The following is a 20,122-nucleotide window of genomic DNA, read 5'->3' as shown; positions in this document are numbered from 1 at the left end:
TGCTTGTTGCTCTTTGAAACTTTGTAAGAATTGTGTCCTCATGATTCTAAGTCCACCAAACAAGCAACTGTGCCCTACTTCTCACCTATGAAATGAGGATAAAAATTGTACCCACCTGTTAAGGTTGTTGTGAGGGTTACTCTGTTTAATATATGGTGTATCATAGGGGTTATTATTAATCATCCTTGTGTCAGGGACAATGCTTGCCTTATGATAGATGCCCAATTGATGTGTTTTTCTGTCAGTGAACAAGTCCATGAATTAATAAATGAATAAAAGTTTGTGTGAGACATAGCCCCTCCTTTTCAGGTGCCAATACCCTAGTTGGGAAGGGCCTTAAAATAGAGTTGAAATAGTTGATGTCCCTAAGTGATTTGTTCTTTTAAGTGCTTATTGTTGAGCTAAAGGCTGTTAACAACTGTTAATTCAGAGACACGTCCTGAGAAGAAAGACATTGATGAGGGCAGGATTCATAGGGGAACACTGAACCTGCGTATTGGATGCCCACTCTTCGCCAGGCCTGTTCACATGATGGGGATTCAGATCAGAAAGCTAGTGCATGACAGACCCGGGAAGTGTATCTGTTGTGCTCAAAATCCAGTGTTTTTCTATGACTCTGCTCCACCTCTGAGCCATTCAAACCCCTATTTAAGGTACCCCACTAATTTCCTAGGGAGAGAATAGAAGCGCATTTCGAAGGTAGGTGCCCCTGACCCCAAGGTGCAGACCACTTGGACCCACTCCCCTTGTTCCCAAGCCTTTCTGAAGCAATTACCTGTCCATTGACTCCATCCTTTCTTCTCCTGCCCTGTTCCTTCCAGGAGCATCACTGCCTTCGCATCAAAATCCTGGGAGACTGCTACTACTGTGTTTCCGGACTTCCTGAGCCCCGCCAGGACCACGCCCACTGCTGCGTGGAAATGGGCCTCAGCATGATCAAAACCATCAGGTAATTTGGGATCTCCTCCATAACACCCGGCCTTCAATGGGCATCATGGGAAAGACAAACCACCCATCTATCCTTTGCAGTAAATCATATGTATGTTGAAAGGTGAAGCCCTTTGACTTATTTCACAAAAAACTGCTTGCCCATTAATTCTCCTGTAAGGACCGATGCACCTGCCAGCTTCATCATGTTCTAGTTGTACCTCACTTTTAATTATCTGTGTAACAAATTTGTATTACAAATGTCCTTGTGGGGATACAGCGAGGAACGAGGGGAGTGTCATGCCCACCTCCAGGGAGGTTACAGTGTATGGGGAGAGATGGATGCATCGACAATTTCAGTATGGTACCAAAGCTCTGTGAAGAATCAAATCTGGGATGCTTGGGTCAGTAGCGGAGGAAGAGCTAATTCAATCCGTGGTGCTGGGGAGTGTTCTCCAGAGTAGAGCCATCTAAGCTGTTTCCTGAAAGGTGAGTAGACATTAGCCAGATCCTTGAGGTGGGTGGAGAGCTTGGAAGACAGGATGGATGTGTGCAGAACTCGGGATGTGCTGCAGTGGCAGCTGGTAGAGCCTGGGATGAAAACGGTGGTGACAGATGGACCATAGGCTGGGAGCGGCCATGGCCTGCAGGACCTTCTCAGCCACGTTAGGGGGTTGCACTTTATCCTAAGGCCAACAGGAAATCATTAAGGGCCACAACCAGGGTTGACTTCGTGGGTGTGTGACAAGTGCTTTTGGCTTTGGTCAGTGTATCTGACAAATAGAGGCTTAATCAAGGTGGGAGGAGTTATTGAGGTCAAGGACTTTGGAACTAGAATCTTTATGGCTTTGGAAGAGAAACTCAGTGTTGTCAGAGCTCCCCTCAGGGTTCCAAAATGGTTGCAGAGCTTCCAAGCATTGCATCCTCCCACAACCACAGCAAAGACAGTAAAGAGAGGATACATGGCTCATGCCTTCATCTTTTATGGGAAGAAGAGTCTTGCCAGAAACAGACCAGAAGACGCTCCCTGTGAACTTGAACCTAGGTTGTATGGTCTAGCAGGCGTGTGTGTGATCCTTGAGCGTGTCAGTATGGATTAAAGATCAGCAAGGACAACAACCCCTGAACTTCCCACCCTCAGACACACCCTGCACTGCAGGCTCAGCTCCCCTGCTGGTTCTCAAGACCAAGCCTGGAAAGGGCAGGAAGGATCTAAGCAATTGGAGCCTCCCTTTCTAGTTCCTGCCTCATGGCCAACGCAGTGTGCTGGACTCTTTCTACTTGCTGACAGATCCCTGACTTCATTCTGGTTTCAGGCAGATGTCTGTTGACATCAGGAAAGGTGGTGTAGACCCCTAATTAAGAAGAGGACACAGAAGCCCTTTCCCTAAAAATGATCACACTCAGTTGATGTGAAACTGCTCATTTCAATACTGAGCCTGATACCTCACTCCTGGTACCTTGGCAGACCCTCAGGGTCCCACCTCTGGAACCAGCCCATGACCTGGGCCCAATCAAGGTGGCGGCATGCTTTGCTATGAGGCGTAGGATGAGAATCTAACCCTTCACCACCCCTAAGACCAAGTAGGCAGGGGGAAAAAGAGACTGTAAATGTCCCCACTGCTGCTGCCCCCTCTTTTACAGAGATGCAGAAGTTCCTTCCTCTAAGGACTGGGGAGAGAGGAGCCCAAGAGTTCCAATCCAGAGGTCCCTCTTGGTCAGCCTTCAGTAGATAGAAAAGGCTGCTGAAGCTTCTTAGCTGTTAATTTGGACACTTGAGTTTTGTCCTGCAAACCAGGAGAAATTGTGATAACATCTTGACTGGTGTCAAGGGAGGCAATAGGATGGACACCCAGAGGACCTGGTATCTTATACCAGCTCTACAACTCATGTCAACAGCTGTGTGAACATTAGTCTGTCAGTCAATCAGTAGATCAGTCAACAAATAATTTGTCGAGCTCTCCCATATTTCAGGCACTGTGCTAAGCCCTGGAAATACCGTGAAGAACGGGTCACCCAGGAGTCCTTCTCTTGCCCGTGGGTGTCCATTAGGAAGATCATTTGTAGTTGTTGTCTATGAAATGAGACATTTGGACCAGACCAGCTCTGAAGTCTCTGCCAGTTCTGAAAATCTGTGATTTATCAACCATGTAAAAATCAAGTTTAAGTAGGAAAACTTCCCATAGCCTTTTTTTAACATTTATTTTCTAATTTTAATTCTTTTATCGAGGTATAATTGGCAAATAACATTATATATATTCAAAGTGTTCAACGTGATGATTTGAAATGTATAAACATTGTGAAGTGATTACCACAATCAAGTTAGTTAATGTATCCATTACTTCAAATAGTTATTATTTTTTTTTGAGAGAACACTTAAGATCTACTCTTAGTAACTTTCAAGTACACAATACAGTATTATTAACTATAGTCATCATGCTGTACCTTACTTAGATCTTCAGAACTTATTCATCTTATAACTAAAAGTGTGTGCCCTTTGACCAATGTCTCCCCATTTCCCCACCCCTCTATCCCTTGCAACCACCTTCCTACTCTCTGTTTCTATGAGTATGACTTCTTTTTTTGATTCCACATATAAGTCATACCATAGGGCATTAGTCTTTCTCTGTCTGGCTTATTTCACCTAGCATAATGCCCTCCAGTTTCATCCATGTCACAAATGGCAGTATTCCCTTCTTTTTAAAGGCTGAATAAAATCCCATTATCTCACATCTTCTTTATCCATTCAACCACAGATATTCCATAGGAGTTTGTATCTTAAGCTTGTGCAAAAGATGTGCTGCCGAGATGGCATTGCAGAAGAAATGAACATTGATTATCAAAATGCTTTAAGATCCTTACAGCACCATCATTTGTCTCTCAGGAGAGGACCTTATCCATCCTGACCATCTGAGCCAATTGAAGGTCTCCTTTCTGAAGTTCTGGAGGGAGAGTGAGAACTGAGATTTGGATAGGCTGAAATGACTCAAGGGCTGTCTTTCATTAGTTTATTAAGGGCTGCTTTTACTCCTTTAAAATAAGACAATTCAGTAGGATATTTTTTTCAACTGCATGAGTCAGAGTCTATTAATACTCGAACAACTCCTTGATTATAATGTAGGTGACTTGAGGTCCAGCATTAATTGTTCTAGTTAACAGCACAGCGTGATGCAGAGGGATAAACAAGAGCTCTGGAATTATGCGAGACTCGGTTGCCGTTGGCTCCCACTTCTAGAGTTTTCACTTTTACCGTCAAGTATTGCACCCTGAGGAATGACTGGCAGACAATATTTGCACCTGAATGTGTGTGGAAGAGAATCCCAGTTACACAGTCCTATCAAAAAATCAATCCTCTTAACCAACTATGGCTAACACGAGATCCAGTTTTTCTTTCAGCCTCAAAGGCTCTTGTTCCAACCAGAAAACTCCACAGAAGCCATAAAGTCCAGAACAATTCATAGTATTATGTTGCACGTGTTGTAACATAATGTCAATATCAATAAACCATTTGTTGACTGGTGTCCCCAGATCAGATGGCGGTCCTGTATATTTGTCATCAGAGATGGATGCCTGTTTGAGGTATTGTTCCCAGCTTGTCAGGGTCTCTCCTCGTCCCTCCTTCTGGCACTTCCTCAGAGTTGGAATCCCAAGAGCAGTCCCCAGAGTGCAGAAAGGCAGTGAGAGCCTGGTGCTCTGATGCTGACGGTGAGACAGCATCTGGATCTTGGCTCTCTGGGTCCCAGCAGCTCCAAGTTTCCTTGTTTGGGTGAGATTTATAATTCTTCCACAGATGGCAAACCAACACTCAAAATGACCATGGTTCCTGCTCACTGATCAGTCCAAATATGTGATGGAGGTTCTCCTGCAGCCCAGACGGTGGAGGCAGGGTGCCGAAATGAGGAAAAGGCTGGGACTGCTGCTAGTTAGAGCCTCAGCAGGTTTCACAAGTGAGCGATTATCAAGCACGAGCAGAAATACAGCATAAGGGAACAATTTTTCCTGTCTATTGTCTTTTCCTGGGGTATCTACAGGGTGGTCCTTTTGACCAAGAATCAATGTTTTTTCCCTAGAAACAAAGGCATGAAAAGTGTGCCATCCTAGGTGTTAAGAATGGCAGATGCTGCATGTGTACGAGTGTGTACATAATGTGTGTATGTGTGTATATATTGTGTTCATGGGTATGTGTGTATATGTGTGGTGTGTGTGGAGATGTGTGGATGTATATGCATAAATGTGTGTTTGTATACGTGTGTATGTGTATATGTGTGTGCATGTGCATATTTGTGCAAGTCTATGTATGTGTGTGTTAAGCCCTGAAGCAGGCCTTGATGATCACTACTATTCTAAATTCAGACGCTGGAGTTTTAGTGCAGGGATAGTTGGTGACCTTGTAAGACATCCTGGGGCTTCATCCCTCCGGCGATGGGAAGTCACTGACACTTATCATAGGAAAGTGTCATGTTCTGATGTGGCCATGAGGCAGGTAACTGTGGAGATACGTAACACTCTCTCCAGTTGACTCTGCATGAGAGGAAGCAGAGGCACAAGGTTGGGAAATATTTTTGTAACAATCCAGGGGAGAGAAGTCAGGACTTGAAACAGAGCAGCAGCTATGAAATAGAAAGGAAAGAGTGATAACACCCCAAAGCTGAGACCCTGAGAGTCCCCCGAGAGACAATGTGTGACATAGAAATTTAAATCAAACCAAACACTTATATGGGTACCATAAACTTAGTTATCAGTTGACAATGCTCCAAGAACTGTGGACAGGATTCCACATTATCAAAGATAGAGTTTGTTGCTGGCTGTGATCATGGCGATGTTCCCTGAAAGAGAGACTATCGTACCATAAGGTGACTAATGGGGAACGTGCTGAGTGAACAAAGGGAGCCCTTGAGCTGTAGTCAACTCACCGAATCTGGTCCCTGCTTCTTCCTGTTGTTGGGTGTACGGCTCTGGACGAGGGTGATTAACTTCTCGGAGCCTGCATGGCCTCTTCTGTGAAATGAGGATCATAAAATCCAACCTCAGCGTGTCCTTTTGAAAATCCAAATAGACAGCAGGCATATTATGACCATAGAAATATTTTTGTAAATGTTGCAGTTAGGGCTGAGTTTTGACACTTGAAAATTTGGCTCAGTTAAGTTACGGAAACCTATTCCTTTCCTTATGGCTTCTGTTCTATTTGAGTAAAATAATGACAATGGCTGGATTCATTGAACACCTTCTCTATGCCAAGCACTGAAATAGTGTTTTACATGCATTATCTCTTTAAGTCGTCGTACAATCCTTGGAGGCAGGCAGGGGTGGTGGGCAAAATACTGAACAACTAGTATGATTGTAGCAGCAACTAATCAGAATAGCCCGGGGCAGCCAGTGAGAACGGATGTCAGCCAAAAACAACCCGTACAGCGGTGTGGGTACATCCTGACCTGTTGAAGCTCTGAAAGTAGGCTCCTACTTTACCAACGAGGAAACTGGAGCTTACAGAGTTTGGGCAATTGTACAGAATCACGCAACTAGTCTGGCAGAAGAAGAGCACCCCTCTTGGAACCATCTGACTCCAAAGCTATTGGCCTTAACCCCTATGGTATCCCGCATCCCATCCTCAGATTTCTGCAATTGCTTCTGATACCTGAAACCTACCCTTAATACCCAAAGGATCAACGTATTGCTTAGGAGATCTCACATATGTCCCTAATAAGTTAGCAGGACCGATATTGAGAGAGGAGAAAAGTCAGTAAACATCTGAGAATAACAAGATAATGAGCCTTAATCAAGCCTCATAGTAAATTCATTTCTTCAAGAATACTTGATTTTAGAAACATGATATTAGCTAGATGTCTGGCAAGAAAAATGATTGAATGTAACTTTATTTCTAATGAAGCATTTAGCACCATCTCATGCATGTCTATTCATAAAATTAAATTAATTAAAATAGGCTTAGATAATGGTACCGTTAAATAGATTGAAAAGTGGCTCCAGGTGGCTCCTCTTCACATGCCCTGGGTCTCTTTTGGGGAGGCTCGAGAGCTAGAAGACACCAGCGTTGATGGTGGGCTCTGTTATAGGCAATATCTTTATTAATGGTCTACAAAATTCTTCCTTGATGAATCTTAATGAAAATTGCAGAGCCTGGTCTTTTCAGTGCAGTTGCTAAGAAGTCATAGAATGACACCAGAATGCCAAGCAGGACCTGGCTTTTCCCCAACGGTTAATTAGAGCAAAGGTCTTAATCCTTGTGGCAGGGGGGCTCTGCCAAGCAACGTGGCAGGACCGGAGTGAAAAAAAGGAGTTATTTTGCCTCCCTCACTTGAGGCAAGAATGCCCAAGCCCCCTGCATGCCTCTTGGCATCTCTTCCTCTCTTCTCTCTCTCTCTCTCTCTCGTTCTTCCTTTTTGCTCTTTCTTTCTCTCCTTCTTTCTCTCCCTCCCTACTTCCCTTGTTTCCTTTCTTTCTTTCTGTCTCTCTCACTGTTTCTCTCCCCCTAAAACCTCCTTTCTCACCTTGTTCTGAAATGTCATTAACTTTAGCATCCTTAAGGCCACACACTGCTCTTAAAGATGCAGCAATTAGAGTAGTCGTCAGTCGATGGACAAGGATTTTTTTTTCTTGCAAAATTGTTGATAATGGTAAAGATTGAATATATCTAGTAATAATAGTTGATACAGCTAATATTGATGAAATGTTCACCATATACACGACACTATACTAAATAATCTTTCTACTTATCTCATCCAATACTGTCAAAAACGCTGTGAGGAAACTACTGTTAACTTTTCCCAATTTTCAGAGGAGGAGCCTGAAGCTCTGATAGGATAATAACTTTTGACCAATGACACACAGCTTGTAAGTGACAGAGCAAAGACCCTGACTCATGTTCATTTGACTCCATGAACATCCAAAAACAGGGAAATAGAAACTCTATATGACTCCACTCATAGGTGGAAATTAGTATATTGAGAAGGAGATCTGATCGGTGGTTACCAGGGAAAAGGGGGGGTGGGGGGAGGGTACGGAGGGGGAAGTGGTGTACCCACAACATGACTAACAAAAATGTACAACTGAAATTTCACAAGCTTGTAATCCATCATAACATTAATAAAAAAAAAAAAGACTAAAAAAAAAAAAAAAAGGGAAATAGATAAATTTTGGCATACTACCAAATAGGAAAATGGATGATGATTGAGAATGATGGTTTGCATTAATAGTCAACGGCATAAGAAAATGCTTGTGAGTTTAAATAAGATTGCATTTATAGAGTACACACACACACACATTATTTAGGGCAACTTCAGTTTTTTAAAAACCTATTTTTACAGAAAGAGAGAAGAACATAAAGCTCTGTGATGGAAAATGAGGGGCTGGATCATTTCTCTCACTTTCTCTCATTAGGTCCACACTGTTTTTGAAAAGGAATGCTACATTAGGTCTTCCTATTACCTTTCCACCCCCAAAAGCAGGAGTTTAATGCTGAGGGGAGTGCAAGCAGCAGCGAAGTAGCCAAAGATCACTCAGTTTGGAGTCTGGCATCCATGAGTGCCCCTTGGGGCCCATTACTTACTGACCTTGAGTGAGCGACTTAACCCCTCCCCACTTCAGCTACCTTGGCTGTAAAATAGGGGTAAGCCATCCTAATGTAAGCTCCATGAATACAGGAACTGATTTTCTTTTTCTTTTTTTTTTTATTTTTTAAAGATTGGCACCTAGCTAACAACTGTTGCCAATCATCTTCTTTTTTTTTTCCTGCTTTTTTCTCCCCAAATCCCCCCAGTACCTAGTTGTATATTTTAGTTGTAGGTCTTTCTAGTTGTGGCATGTGGGATGCCACCTCAACATGGCCTAGTGAGCAGTGCCATGTCCGTGCCCAGGATCCACACCCTGGGCCACCTAAGTGGAGTGCGCGAACTTAACCACTTGGCCATGGGGCCAGCCCCCAGGAACTGATTTTTCTAATTTATCTGTTTAGTTCACTGCTTATATCTGCAGAGGTCTTCAAGAGACAATTGCTGAGTGAATGAATAAATGAGCTGTATATATAGCATACAGGGTGGTTAGGAAGGTGAAATGAGATCATGAAGATAAAAGACGGGACACAGAAGATGTAATAGATGTGTGTTCATTCTCTTGGAGCCTCAGCTACGTCATCTGGGAAATGGAAATTTGTAATGCTTATGGCTATCTACCTCTCAGAATCACTGTGGGCATCAAAGCGAAGCACTTCGTGAAATTGCAGCTTCCATGCTAGGATAAGATATGGTAGCTTTCAAACTTCTTAAGAAGGAGATGGGCCCAGTGTTTTAAGACAATCTAATGCTAGAGTCCAGTAGACACTGTAGAATGGATCATGGTTGAAGGCGACGTCAGGCTCCATGGCAACCGTGCTGGCAGCCTCCACTCCTCCAGTGAGTGACTCCTGAGGTAGCCTCACTGAAGTCTGGAATCTACAAAGCAGCACTCTAAGTCTGCTGACTTTTGAATTAAGTGGTAGAGAATATGTCATCCACCTATTGGGCCAAACCAGATCAGACCCCAGTGTCCATGTGACGCCTGAAAAAGAAGCTGTGTAAAGTAGTCGAAGTGGACCACTGGATTTAGGCTCACACACCTGGGGTGAAATTCCGCTGTTCTACCTGTAGCTGTGTGACCTAAAGACAGGAACTTCTTGGGACTCAGTTTCCTCATTTGTAAATTAGTGCTAGTGATGATACACAGGGTTCTTGGAAAGATAAGATCTGACACCTGCACAGCATACCTTCATGATGACCATAGTTGACTTCCATAACTAACGCCGTCCTTGCTTTTCCTTTCTTCTAGAATGTTCAAGGACACTGTTTCTTCCAGGTAGTCAAGGACCAATCACTCAGTTCTTGCTACATTCATTCTTTTTGAACCAATTTATGCCTAGGACTCCCCAGGTGGTATATTACATGGGTTGGTTGAAGCTATTTTGATATGAATAGAGCTAATGCAGGCATAGTTTTAGCAGGAAAGGGTAAAGTGATCAATTCATAATTTTGGGGGGGGGAGTTCTGATTTAACTTGTGTAATTATCATGTAATTATAAGTTGTTATTACTAACAAAAATTAGTAGTAGCTACTATTTTGAGTGTTCAAATTGCACCAAGTTAAGTGTTTTATATACATGATTTTGTAAACCATCCTAACAACTCTGCAAAGGGCTAGTTTTCTTTCCCACTGCACCTGAGAAAACTGGAATCATAGACTAATGCAACTAGCCCGAGGCCTACAGCCTGTAAGTGGAGAAACCCAGCTTCACATCCAGCCTGCTTTAATGCAGACTCTGTGCCGCTTGGTAGTGTTAAGAGTGATTTGCATTGAGAAGCTGATATGGAACCCATTTTACAGAGGGGAAAGGGGAATATATGTCATTTGCTCCAGCTCCCACAGCCAGCAAGTGGTGGATCCAGCATTGGAACTTCAGTCTCTGCCCAAAGCTAAGGAGTTGGAAGTCTTTCATCCCACAGTACCAAACTGCTACTCTGCTGAATTTTTTCTCTTTATCCATCCATTTATTCAGCAGTAGAAAGTCTAATCTACAGATCAATGACAGCTACTAGATTATGCTTCCTGTCATTCCTCCACTGCCTTCTATAGATTGATTAATTGCCTAGGAAAGAACCATTTAAAGTATTTAAATTGGAAGAAAAATTCTAGAGTTCCTCATCTTGTACCATCTACCAAGCACTCCTCTTTAATACTTCAATTAAAAGAAATAACTCCTTCAATCTTTTGCTGGCTAATTGTTGCGTTATTGGTCCCTAGCTTGATATAGAGCTGCAGAAGATAATAATAATTAAGTGGATTCTTTATTTAAAAGAAATTTTTGATGGAAACCTACCAGGAAAAACAGATGAGAGCAAAGCTGCTTTGTTTGAAGGAGGAAGATGTTTAGGGTTGCCCCCCTCTCCAACTGGCAACGTCCAAAGGCACCTACCTCTGTGGTTCCTCTGGGACTGTTAGAAGCATCTTGGGACAACATAGGGCTATAAAGCAAGAAAGCCTTTGAGCTTTGTCCATTAATTCGGTAAATACTTTTGCACACTGACTATACCTGTGTGCTAATCACTGTATTAAGTGCTGGGCATGTGGAAATGAAAGATGGTACTCTTGCCCTCCAGAAGCTCAGAGTCGGTGGAGAAGAAAGAGAAAATGTTTATAATGCAGGTGATATAGTCATTTTCTTTTTGTTTGTGGCTGATGAAGCCCAGCAAAGCATCCCTGGGGCTCTGCTTTGGAAGAATTGAGCAGGACTTCTAACTCAGTGTAGAATTCCCTCCATTTTAGCTTCCTGGATGCTCAGAGGTCCTCCCCTCAAGAACTGATCTTGAAACACAGGTTGTGTTTGTGGTTCTACACAACCAATGGGTAGCCTTTCCAAAGAGGACCAATGTCTGTAATTTATCCGTGACTTTTACATATTTTCATTCCTATTTTTGACTCAAATCCTAGACATAACAAAAAGAAAGAAAAAAACAGTACAATAAAGATATTTTGTCTTCTTATTATAATTTTTGTTTATAGAAGAAAATAAAAAGCCTAAATGTCTTTTCATTAAGATGTTCCAGTGCATTCCCTGTATGATGTTAATTACCTAATGGCATTAGCACGGTGTGCTGTTAGCAGTCCCTCACAATTAGTTGGCAAGGCACTTTAACTTCCATTATCTCCTTTGGGACTCACAAAGGCTCTGTAAGTGAAGCAATCAGCTAGAGCTTTATTTCATAGCTGTTGAAACTCAGGGTCAGATTAAGCTATTTGCCCAGGATCACAAGCCACGTACAGTAGCCGTGTTGCAAAGAACGTGAGGTTTAAAAACACAACAGCCCAAGTTTAGTCCTAGAATCCTGCTTACCAGCTATGTAGCCAAAAGAAAATCCTTTTGCTTTCCTGGCTGCAGCTCCTTCGTATATGATTAGCAGCCAAGTAGTACTCAGTATGCACTGGCCGCTATTCTCAACTCTCTACACGTGTTTATTCACTTAATCCTGACACTGATATTATTACTCCCATTTTATAGATAGAAGTTAAGTAACTTGCCTGAAGTCATGCAGCTTGTAAGTGGCAGAGCAAAATGTAAACTCAGGTAGCAGGGTGCTAGGTTCCATATTAACCCCTACACTATAGTGATGCTCATGTAATGAGAAGAATGTGGATTGGGACAGACGATTGTATAGTCAGTATAATCCTGGTTATGCTGAAGTAGAAAACATCCCCCCAAAACAGCAAAGATTTATTTTACACTCACATCTCCTGTCCATTCTGGGAGAATTGAAGAGTGGCAGGCTACCACTATACCTCATCCTTATTCAATAACCCTGATTAAGAAGGCTCCATCACCCAGCATCCTTGATTAATGGTAGACACAGAAGGGAGGGAAAAAAAGAGGAGTGTGGTTGGTCAGGCTCTAAAAGGTTCTTCCCAGAAATGACCCATATCACTTCCGCTCACATTTTATTGGCCAAAAATAACATGAAATATATAAGAAAGTGCAGTCCTACCATGTGCTGAAATATCGCAGTACAAGACATAGTGGGTGGACAGCACAGATGACCTCTCTCTATAACCTGCCTCACAGAAACTCACTGGGAAAGTGCATCAGAAACTGAAATGTTCCTCTCAAGTGCTGGATGCTGTTTCTCCTCTTGCTTTGTTAAATTTTTTTAAATGGACTCTACTGGTTTCATCATCAGTGGATGAAGGGTACTATGTAGTTTTTAACTTAAAAGTTAACATTAAAATAATGGCCCAGAAGCTAGAATCATCACTAGAAACAAGAATTATCTCACCCTTTAGCTACCAGCATTCTTTCTTATGTCTGTGACTGTCTTCCTAATATCTAATTTGTTTCATTGTTTCTACATTCTCAACCCACCTCAACTTTACTTTCTTGTTTAAATAACTTTGTATTATCTTACAACATTTTCGGAACAGAGAATACAAAGATCCAGTTTTGTACATGGAATCATTCATTCATTTATTTATTTTTTCAAAAAAAGGGGAGTCATGTTTTTAAACCCAACTATATGTGAGGCATGATGCTCCAGGCTGTGAGAGATGCAAGGATTGTTCAGACAGGAATATTGCTTTCAAGGAGCTTATACTCTTTATCAAAGAGCTTAGATAAGTGGGAACATGAATAGTGAGTACGGACACCCACCCATTCATCCATCCATCCATCCTTCCATTCAATAAACACTTACTGAGCATTGGCTAAGTTCCAGACGCAGTATAGGGTTAAGAGAGACATATGACAATGAACCTGCAAAGTCCCTACCCTCAATTAGTTAAGAATCCAGTAGAGGAGACAGATGATTATAATGCAACACCTCATTATTGCCTGCGTGGGATGAAGTTGGAACACAGGGAAGGGCACATAATCCAGACTTCAACTGAATGAGGGAATGGACGTTCCAGACTGATGGAGCATCATGGGCCCACGGGGGGAGAAGGAGCACAGGGCTGAGGCAGTGACCTGTAGTTTGGATGCCTGGAGTCTAACGTCTGCATGAGAAATAAGACACAACTGAGGCACAGGACAGATCATGAAGGACTTTGTGTGCCAGACTAGGAATTTTCCATTTTATTACATAGGCCAGTGGTTTCTGAATGCTTTGATCCCCCATCTTTATCAAAACAGATTTTAATAATTATTATAATTTATAAATTGTATTCATTTTCTATTCTATCAATTATATTCATACATTTAAAAACATATGCTATAAAACCTACATGAAATGTGGATTTTAAAGAATAATGATGAAATAAATAATGCTTTTAAATATTTTTAATTTAATGACAATACAAAAATCTTTCTGCTTTTACCATTTTTTAGCAAAAACAGTGGGTTTGAACATAACTGATTCTTTTTTTAAAAATCTTAATAGTTAGTGATAGAGTATTGCAAAAGTCAGGTTCCAAATTCAGTTTATTTCTATACCTGACTCTAATGGCTATCAGAGCTAACTGAATATGTATCTGATCAAGACAGGCAGATTCTGGGGAGCCTTGCTCTCTTGACTGTGTTTTCTAAGTCATTTATTCCAAAGTCCTGTGTAACTCTTGTCGTAAATTTTCTTCTTCTCTGATGTCTGTGAGTTATCTTTACAAGCTCAGTAGAGGGCAATAGATTTTTTTGTACTTTTAACAAATGGGTTCACACCCCACCAGAACTCTTCATTTGGAAGATTTTTAAACAACTTAGTAAATGTACAGCTCTAAGAATTTTGATAGATGATGTAATTTATGTTTGACAACCAGGTTCCCGAAGAGGTAAAATCATTTCAAGCTCCCATTTTCAAACTTCTCTCTTCAGACCATGAATTTTTTGTAAAAAGCTGTTACTCTCTCATTTCTTCTTAAACCATCATCTTTAGCTTGGATAAACAAATTTAAAAAGTTTGTCTTTTTCCAAATATTTGATAGAGGGAATATTAATGGCAGCCCATTATCACAAAAAAGTGAACTATTTTGGAGCACTTGCCTTTTTGTCAAAGAAAAGTGATAAATCATCTTTAAGTCTGACAACTCTTTTAGGCATTTTGAAGTCAATAGCCATTGAATTTCTATGAGGCAATGAAGATTTTTCTAGTGATTCTATATTTAAGTATTATATTCTGCCATTTGAATTTCTCTCTACATAAATGACATTATTTCAGTCATAGACTAAAGTTGTTTGAAATACTCTGAAAGTGAAGAAGGGATGTGTGTGCTTAGAGGAAACCCTCAATGGTGGAATTCCTCCTCTTTTCTCAAGATGCCTCCTCCCTGCTTACAGTCAGAGGACCGTTGGACATGGACACTGAAAGATCGCTGAGGTCAACCATATGTCAAATTTTGGTAAAGATAATAAACAAAAGCTATGAATGGAAGTTCTAACATTCTCTTCCTGCATCCCAATGGATGACCCAGCTCAGTGCTGCAATGTGAGCACTTTACCCTGGAGACCACTGCTGCAAGGAGTTAAGAGGCCAGTAAAGAGTTTTAAGCAAGGGAATGATGGAGTGACAAGGTCATATTGGTGTTTGTGATAGCTGTGTAGAACGTGGGCCGAAAGGAGGTCAGGCTGAGGCCTGGACCCAAGACCAAAGCATGATGGTGGTCTGAACCAGAATGTTGGTGGGAGGAATGGAGGTAAGGAAACATCATAAAAATTAAAATATTTAGGTTGGAAATGGAATGTGAGATGAAGTGCAGAATCTATAATCTATCCCAGGTTTATGAACTGGTGGGTAGAGAAAGACACTGATGCCATTCCCTGAGAGAGAGGATAGGATGAGTGGGTTTGCAGAGCAAGGTGATAAGGACCCTTGAAAGTTCAGGCAGAAGGCTACGGGACTTCAGAGGAGGAAGAGAATCCCTCCAGCCATCAGGTAATCCAAGAAGGCTTCATGCAAGAGGTGGCAGTTGAATGGGCAGAAGTTGAAATTATGGAGTGGCCAAGACCAGGGCTGCTGCCAGGGCCAAGGGTGCCCACTCAGGCCTTATGCACATGTCTCTCCATTCACCTATGTCAACAGGTATGTACGGTCAAGGACAAAGCATGATGTTGACATGAGGATCGGAATTCACTCAGGCTCAGTGCTATGTGGCGTTTTGGGACTACGGAAGTGGCAGTTTGATGTCTGGTCTTGGGATGTGGACATTGCAAACAAACTTGAATCTGGAGGAATCCCGGGGTAAGCCAAAACAAAGCCCTCTTGTTGCTTAACTTTCGTCATTTGCTCACGTTGTGACAGTGGGTTTCCCATGTGCATATTCAGAGTTATAGATCAAATAAGCAATTATTTTGGAGGAGATAAGACATTAAAAACATCATACTAATATTGGTCCCAAAAATCCAGTGAAATTCACATAGGAAATGAGGATGATGGGATGACACTCAAGTGTTCAGGACCCAGCCTCGCACAGCATTGGTTTTCAGACTTGATTTCACATTGGAACCAGCAGAGGAGCATTTAATACCGGTGCCCAGACCCCGTGCCAGTTCATGTAAAGCAGAATCTATTTTAAATTCTCAAAGCAAGTCTCAAGGGTAGCCAGGGTTAAGACTTATTGACCTGCCCCTTCCTTGAAAACTCAGCTCTCCAAATTTTGCTGGCAAGGACCAGTGGGTATACAATCACCAAAGGTACTAGTGGCCTGGAAAAGTTTATTGAACCTTGAAAATAAGAATAATTTAAGCATTTGCTTTTATAGTATGTACCATGTGCTATTTTGACTTATTTATACTAATCGACTCTTATAATGTTCACAACATCCCTAAGAGATGAGTACTATTATTTTTCCCATTTTTACGGGAATGAGAAAATGGACTTGCCAATGATCTGTCAGCTAGCAAGTGGTAGAGCTAGAGTTTCAATCCAGGCAATCTGGTCAGAGTTCATGCTCGTAACTACCACACTAGTCTATGCAGACCACGATGCAGCACAATAAATAGTCTGATTGAATTAGACAGTTATGAGCACAGAAAACCTCTTCCGCAGGATAATTTATCATGTGCAATTTCCATGGTTCAATGGTTCAAGTCTGATCCTTAAGGCTTTTGATTTCATCTGTTGTTTTGCTACAAAAAAAAAATTTTGAATCATGGGCTACAGTGGCTGATGATTGTGTGGGAATGAGTCACTTACCTTGTGAGTGAGCCCAGCCAACTGCCAGCCTGCACATGTCCACAGCTCTGTTCTCTGCTTCTTGCATTATACACATTTCTGGCGAAATTGCATTTTACAGTGGTTTCTCCAAAGGACCCTCCCTGTAGCCTTGTGGACTTAGAAGACCTGCTGTTGTTCTAAGAAGATTACAGACAAGTTGAAGAAACAAGGAACAAATATATAGCAATTGAAATGATAGGAATTCAAGACACTAAGAGAACTTTTGTTGCATGGTGCTTTGGAAAAGATTTGCCATTTGTTTCAGAAACATTTAAGGAACTTGTTTTTTCAATACAGTCAACACCACTGAAAAATCACTGATTCTTAAAGGTTGCTGGAATCAGGCTGACGGGAATAAGAAAAAACAAAAAAAGTGCCTAAGTGTGGCTCAGTAGGGCTGTATTTTCTCAGAGGCTGCAGTGTCCCTTGGGGTGAAGTCAGTGATACCCTGTTCATTGATTTATGCTTGTACTTCTGTTTTCTTTTATTCTTTCTGCTTTTTCAAAGGAATAAATATTGTCCTTGAGAACATGTCCTGGGTGTACCCACGTGCGGCCCTGATGTTGGCTTTGCACAGGACAAAACACAGCAATGGCCTTTGCTGGCTACGTCAGGAATGCATGATAATCTATGCTTTGTGCACACAGGAGGATTCACATTTCCAAAGCCACGCTGGACTGTCTCAACGGTGACTATAACGTGGAAGAGGGTCACGGGAAAGAGAGGAACGAATTCTTGAGGAAGCATAATATAGAGACCTATTTAATTAAGCAGCCTGAAGAGAGTCTGCTGTCATTGCCCGAAGACATTGTCAAGGAGTCCGTGAGCTCCTCAGACAGGAGAAACAGTGGGGCGACGTTCACGGAAGGATCTTGGAGCCCCGAACTGCCCTTCGATAACATAGTGGGGAAACAGAACGTAAGTCCTGGCTTCCTTCTTCTGGTTAGCCGCGAATGCATGCTCCAGTGCACCTCCAACCCTGATGCCTCAGGGAAAACCGATTCATCTTTAACCTTTTCTCTGCTGAGCACCATAATTGCAAGTGATCAAACATGTCTCCTCAGGACAGAATTAACCTATGTGTGCAATTTCAGGAAATGTCGGAAGTACCAGAGGTTCTCAACGCCCTCTCCCCGCCCTTTTTTTTGACCTCGCTAAAAATAAATGTCATGTGAAGCGGAATTGTAATTTTACCAGAAGAAATTACTCATGCTGGAAAATATAAACCTGATGTTATTAAACTAACAATAGAAGTAGACCACGTCCATGAGAATGCCGTTTTTTAGTTAGCTGGCAGGCTAGTTCTGAGTTGCCCTCTGAAATTTAAAATCAGGAGGGCACTGTTGATTTGGGGATATAAAAGCAGCACGAAGTGATACCCAGGGTGAGGGTAAGGACATTCGGGAGTAGTGTGCAATTTCAAAGCCACCCACAGGACCCCACTCTTATATGGTGTGGATTTGCATCTTATATGTGAAATAGGGCAACAAAGTCAATACATAAGGTGTAAGTCACCTTATTTTTAAAAATTGTTTCTTCAAGTACCAGAATCACACTAAACCCAATGAGATGCTCAGATTCCAAGAGGCACTATAGAACTGAGGCTGATCAAGGGAGAGAACTAAAGTGGATTCAGAGATGCTCCCCTGCCCAGAATGGTCACTCAGAGCGTAGGCAAAACCACCTGCTCCAATATGGATTTTCCCTTTAACCATTTGGGCCAAGCACATATAGTTGAATTCACTTAAGTTAAATGGTGTGACTCCACCATACTTCTTTGAAGAAGCAAAAAAAAAATGCCAATATATAAGACTTTTAGACAGTTTCTGAAATGCTCCTGAGCTGAACAACAGCTGAGAGTACTATGAAGCAAATGAACCAAACCAATAGTGTCGGGAGACATGTAAAGACACATGTGGGTTAATTGTTTTAATCCATGGACCTGGACTTTTCTCATTAACGTGTAGGTAAGAAAAATCTGTCTGCTTAAAGACATTTAAAATGGAAAAGGTTAAAAATGCTGAGATTCTTCTGCACTGGAAAGATTGACGGGGCACTCTGAGGCCAGGTCAACCTCAGATTCCTTCCAGTTCTGTGTGAAGGAGCTATGGAACAATGCATGGACCCGATTCCAGGGGGAAAAGATGCACGTTGAACCCAGCCCGCATGCCTTGCAAGACTCCACCGTTAGGTCTTCACTATTCTTTTGTGAGTGTTTCATTTTCCCCCAAATTATTATGCCCACACAAGTCATCACTGATTTCAGTGCCTACTTCTTTCCATCCCTGATCTGGTGTGCATGATACAATTTGCTATTATATAAAATAACAGTCTTACATACTTTCTGGAGTGGGTGCATGCCCAGCTGACAGTACCTTCTCCGCTTCCTTTGCCTATTGTTAGCTTGAGCCTGAATGCTGGTTATTTAGAGAAAAGGAGATGCATACCTCACCCTAAATACCTCAATAACTCTGCATAAAGTTCTCTCTCTTGGTTTTTTTGGTTTTCTTTTTATTTTTGTTCTTTGCTTTAGAATAATTCTTTCCATTTAAGCTGATTGTGGAAATTGGGATAGGACCTAATTGTTCTAGCCTCAATTGTACCTAACCTTGCTACTAATAATTGAGAACCAACAAGAGAGAAGTGGGGATGCTTGGTTTTATTCCATGATTGATTGATCTGGTAAAGCTGTATAGGGATAGTTGAAATATTTCTTTCCTGATTATCTAAAGATATCTGCTGATGTCATCAAATAATTATTATAAAAGATGTCACTATTAGTTAAAGATAATTATTCTCGGTGTTTAACCATACCGTATATTTCTCACGATGCCTGAGTTTTGCCTGGATACAACCCATCTGTGTCATCTTCACCATGAATAATCTCAATTCATTTTGATGTCTTCAGATTTCAGAGCCAGTGAATGTGCCTTGGTATTCATAAATAGGTGGCACTAATAACATTTTGGAAATGACTGAGTCAACTAAAATGGTCACATGCACTCAGAGTTTGCACTTATGCTTAACTCTAGAAGTTAGTGAGCCATATGTGCAATTCAGAGACATAATGTGTACCTGGAAAGATCTGGGCTGGTCTGGAAAAACCTGCACTCTGCCAAAACACCCAGTCAGTTCCACAGAAAGCCCAGACCATCTGAGTGTTTGCATAACACAGACAGAACATACTCATGCTTCACTGGGGGTTTTCCAGCTAAATTGGCCAGATGTTTTTGGCTTCTATTGATTCATAATATGTGCTTAGAAATATTTTTAATGACATCTGAATGCTGTGCCAAAATCTGTGCTATATATATGGACCGCAGATATTCAGATATTTACATTCTCATGTATTCATTCCCTCAATAAAGATTAGTTGAGCAACCATTACATGACTAGCTGACCACTGCTAGTAATAAAAGAGCAGAACAGAGGAAAGAAACACTTTAGAGGTAAGTCTGCCAGTAGTTTATATGCTTCGTAAAGATAGGAATTATATCCGTTTTACTTACCACCATTTAGCC

The 20,122-nt window shown here is 41.6% G+C and overlaps 1 protein-coding gene and 1 long non-coding RNA gene across 5 annotated transcripts in view; one reads left to right on the top strand and one right to left on the bottom strand.

Annotated features, from left to right (window-relative positions):
• Positions 1-20,122, top strand: part of ADCY8 (adenylate cyclase 8) — a 216,254-nt gene that overhangs the window by 96,804 nt on the left and 99,328 nt on the right. For all 4 annotated transcript variants that reach the window (XM_014831341.3, XM_014831339.3, XM_014831342.3 and 1 more), the window contains exons 5-7: positions 822-949; positions 15,468-15,626; positions 17,249-17,519. In XM_014831341.3, the coding sequence (XP_014686827.1) occupies positions 822-949; positions 15,468-15,626; positions 17,249-17,519 (558 nt within the window). The remainder of the gene's footprint in view (positions 1-821; positions 950-15,467; positions 15,627-17,248; positions 17,520-20,122) is intronic.
• Positions 3,123-7,024, bottom strand: LOC139039940 (uncharacterized). The gene is made up of 3 exons (XR_011493378.1): positions 6,885-7,024; positions 5,841-5,964; positions 3,123-5,448 (listed from the first exon to the last, which is right to left on the bottom strand). It is a non-coding gene; the product is annotated as an uncharacterized lncRNA (long non-coding RNA).

Source organism: Equus asinus, chromosome 12, assembly GCF_041296235.1.
Source record: "Equus asinus isolate D_3611 breed Donkey chromosome 12, EquAss-T2T_v2, whole genome shotgun sequence".
Taxonomy (NCBI): Eukaryota; Metazoa; Chordata; class Mammalia; order Perissodactyla; family Equidae; genus Equus; species Equus asinus.
The sequence above is the reverse complement of the archived record's forward strand: the minus strand, read 5'-3'. Positions and strand labels throughout refer to the sequence as shown.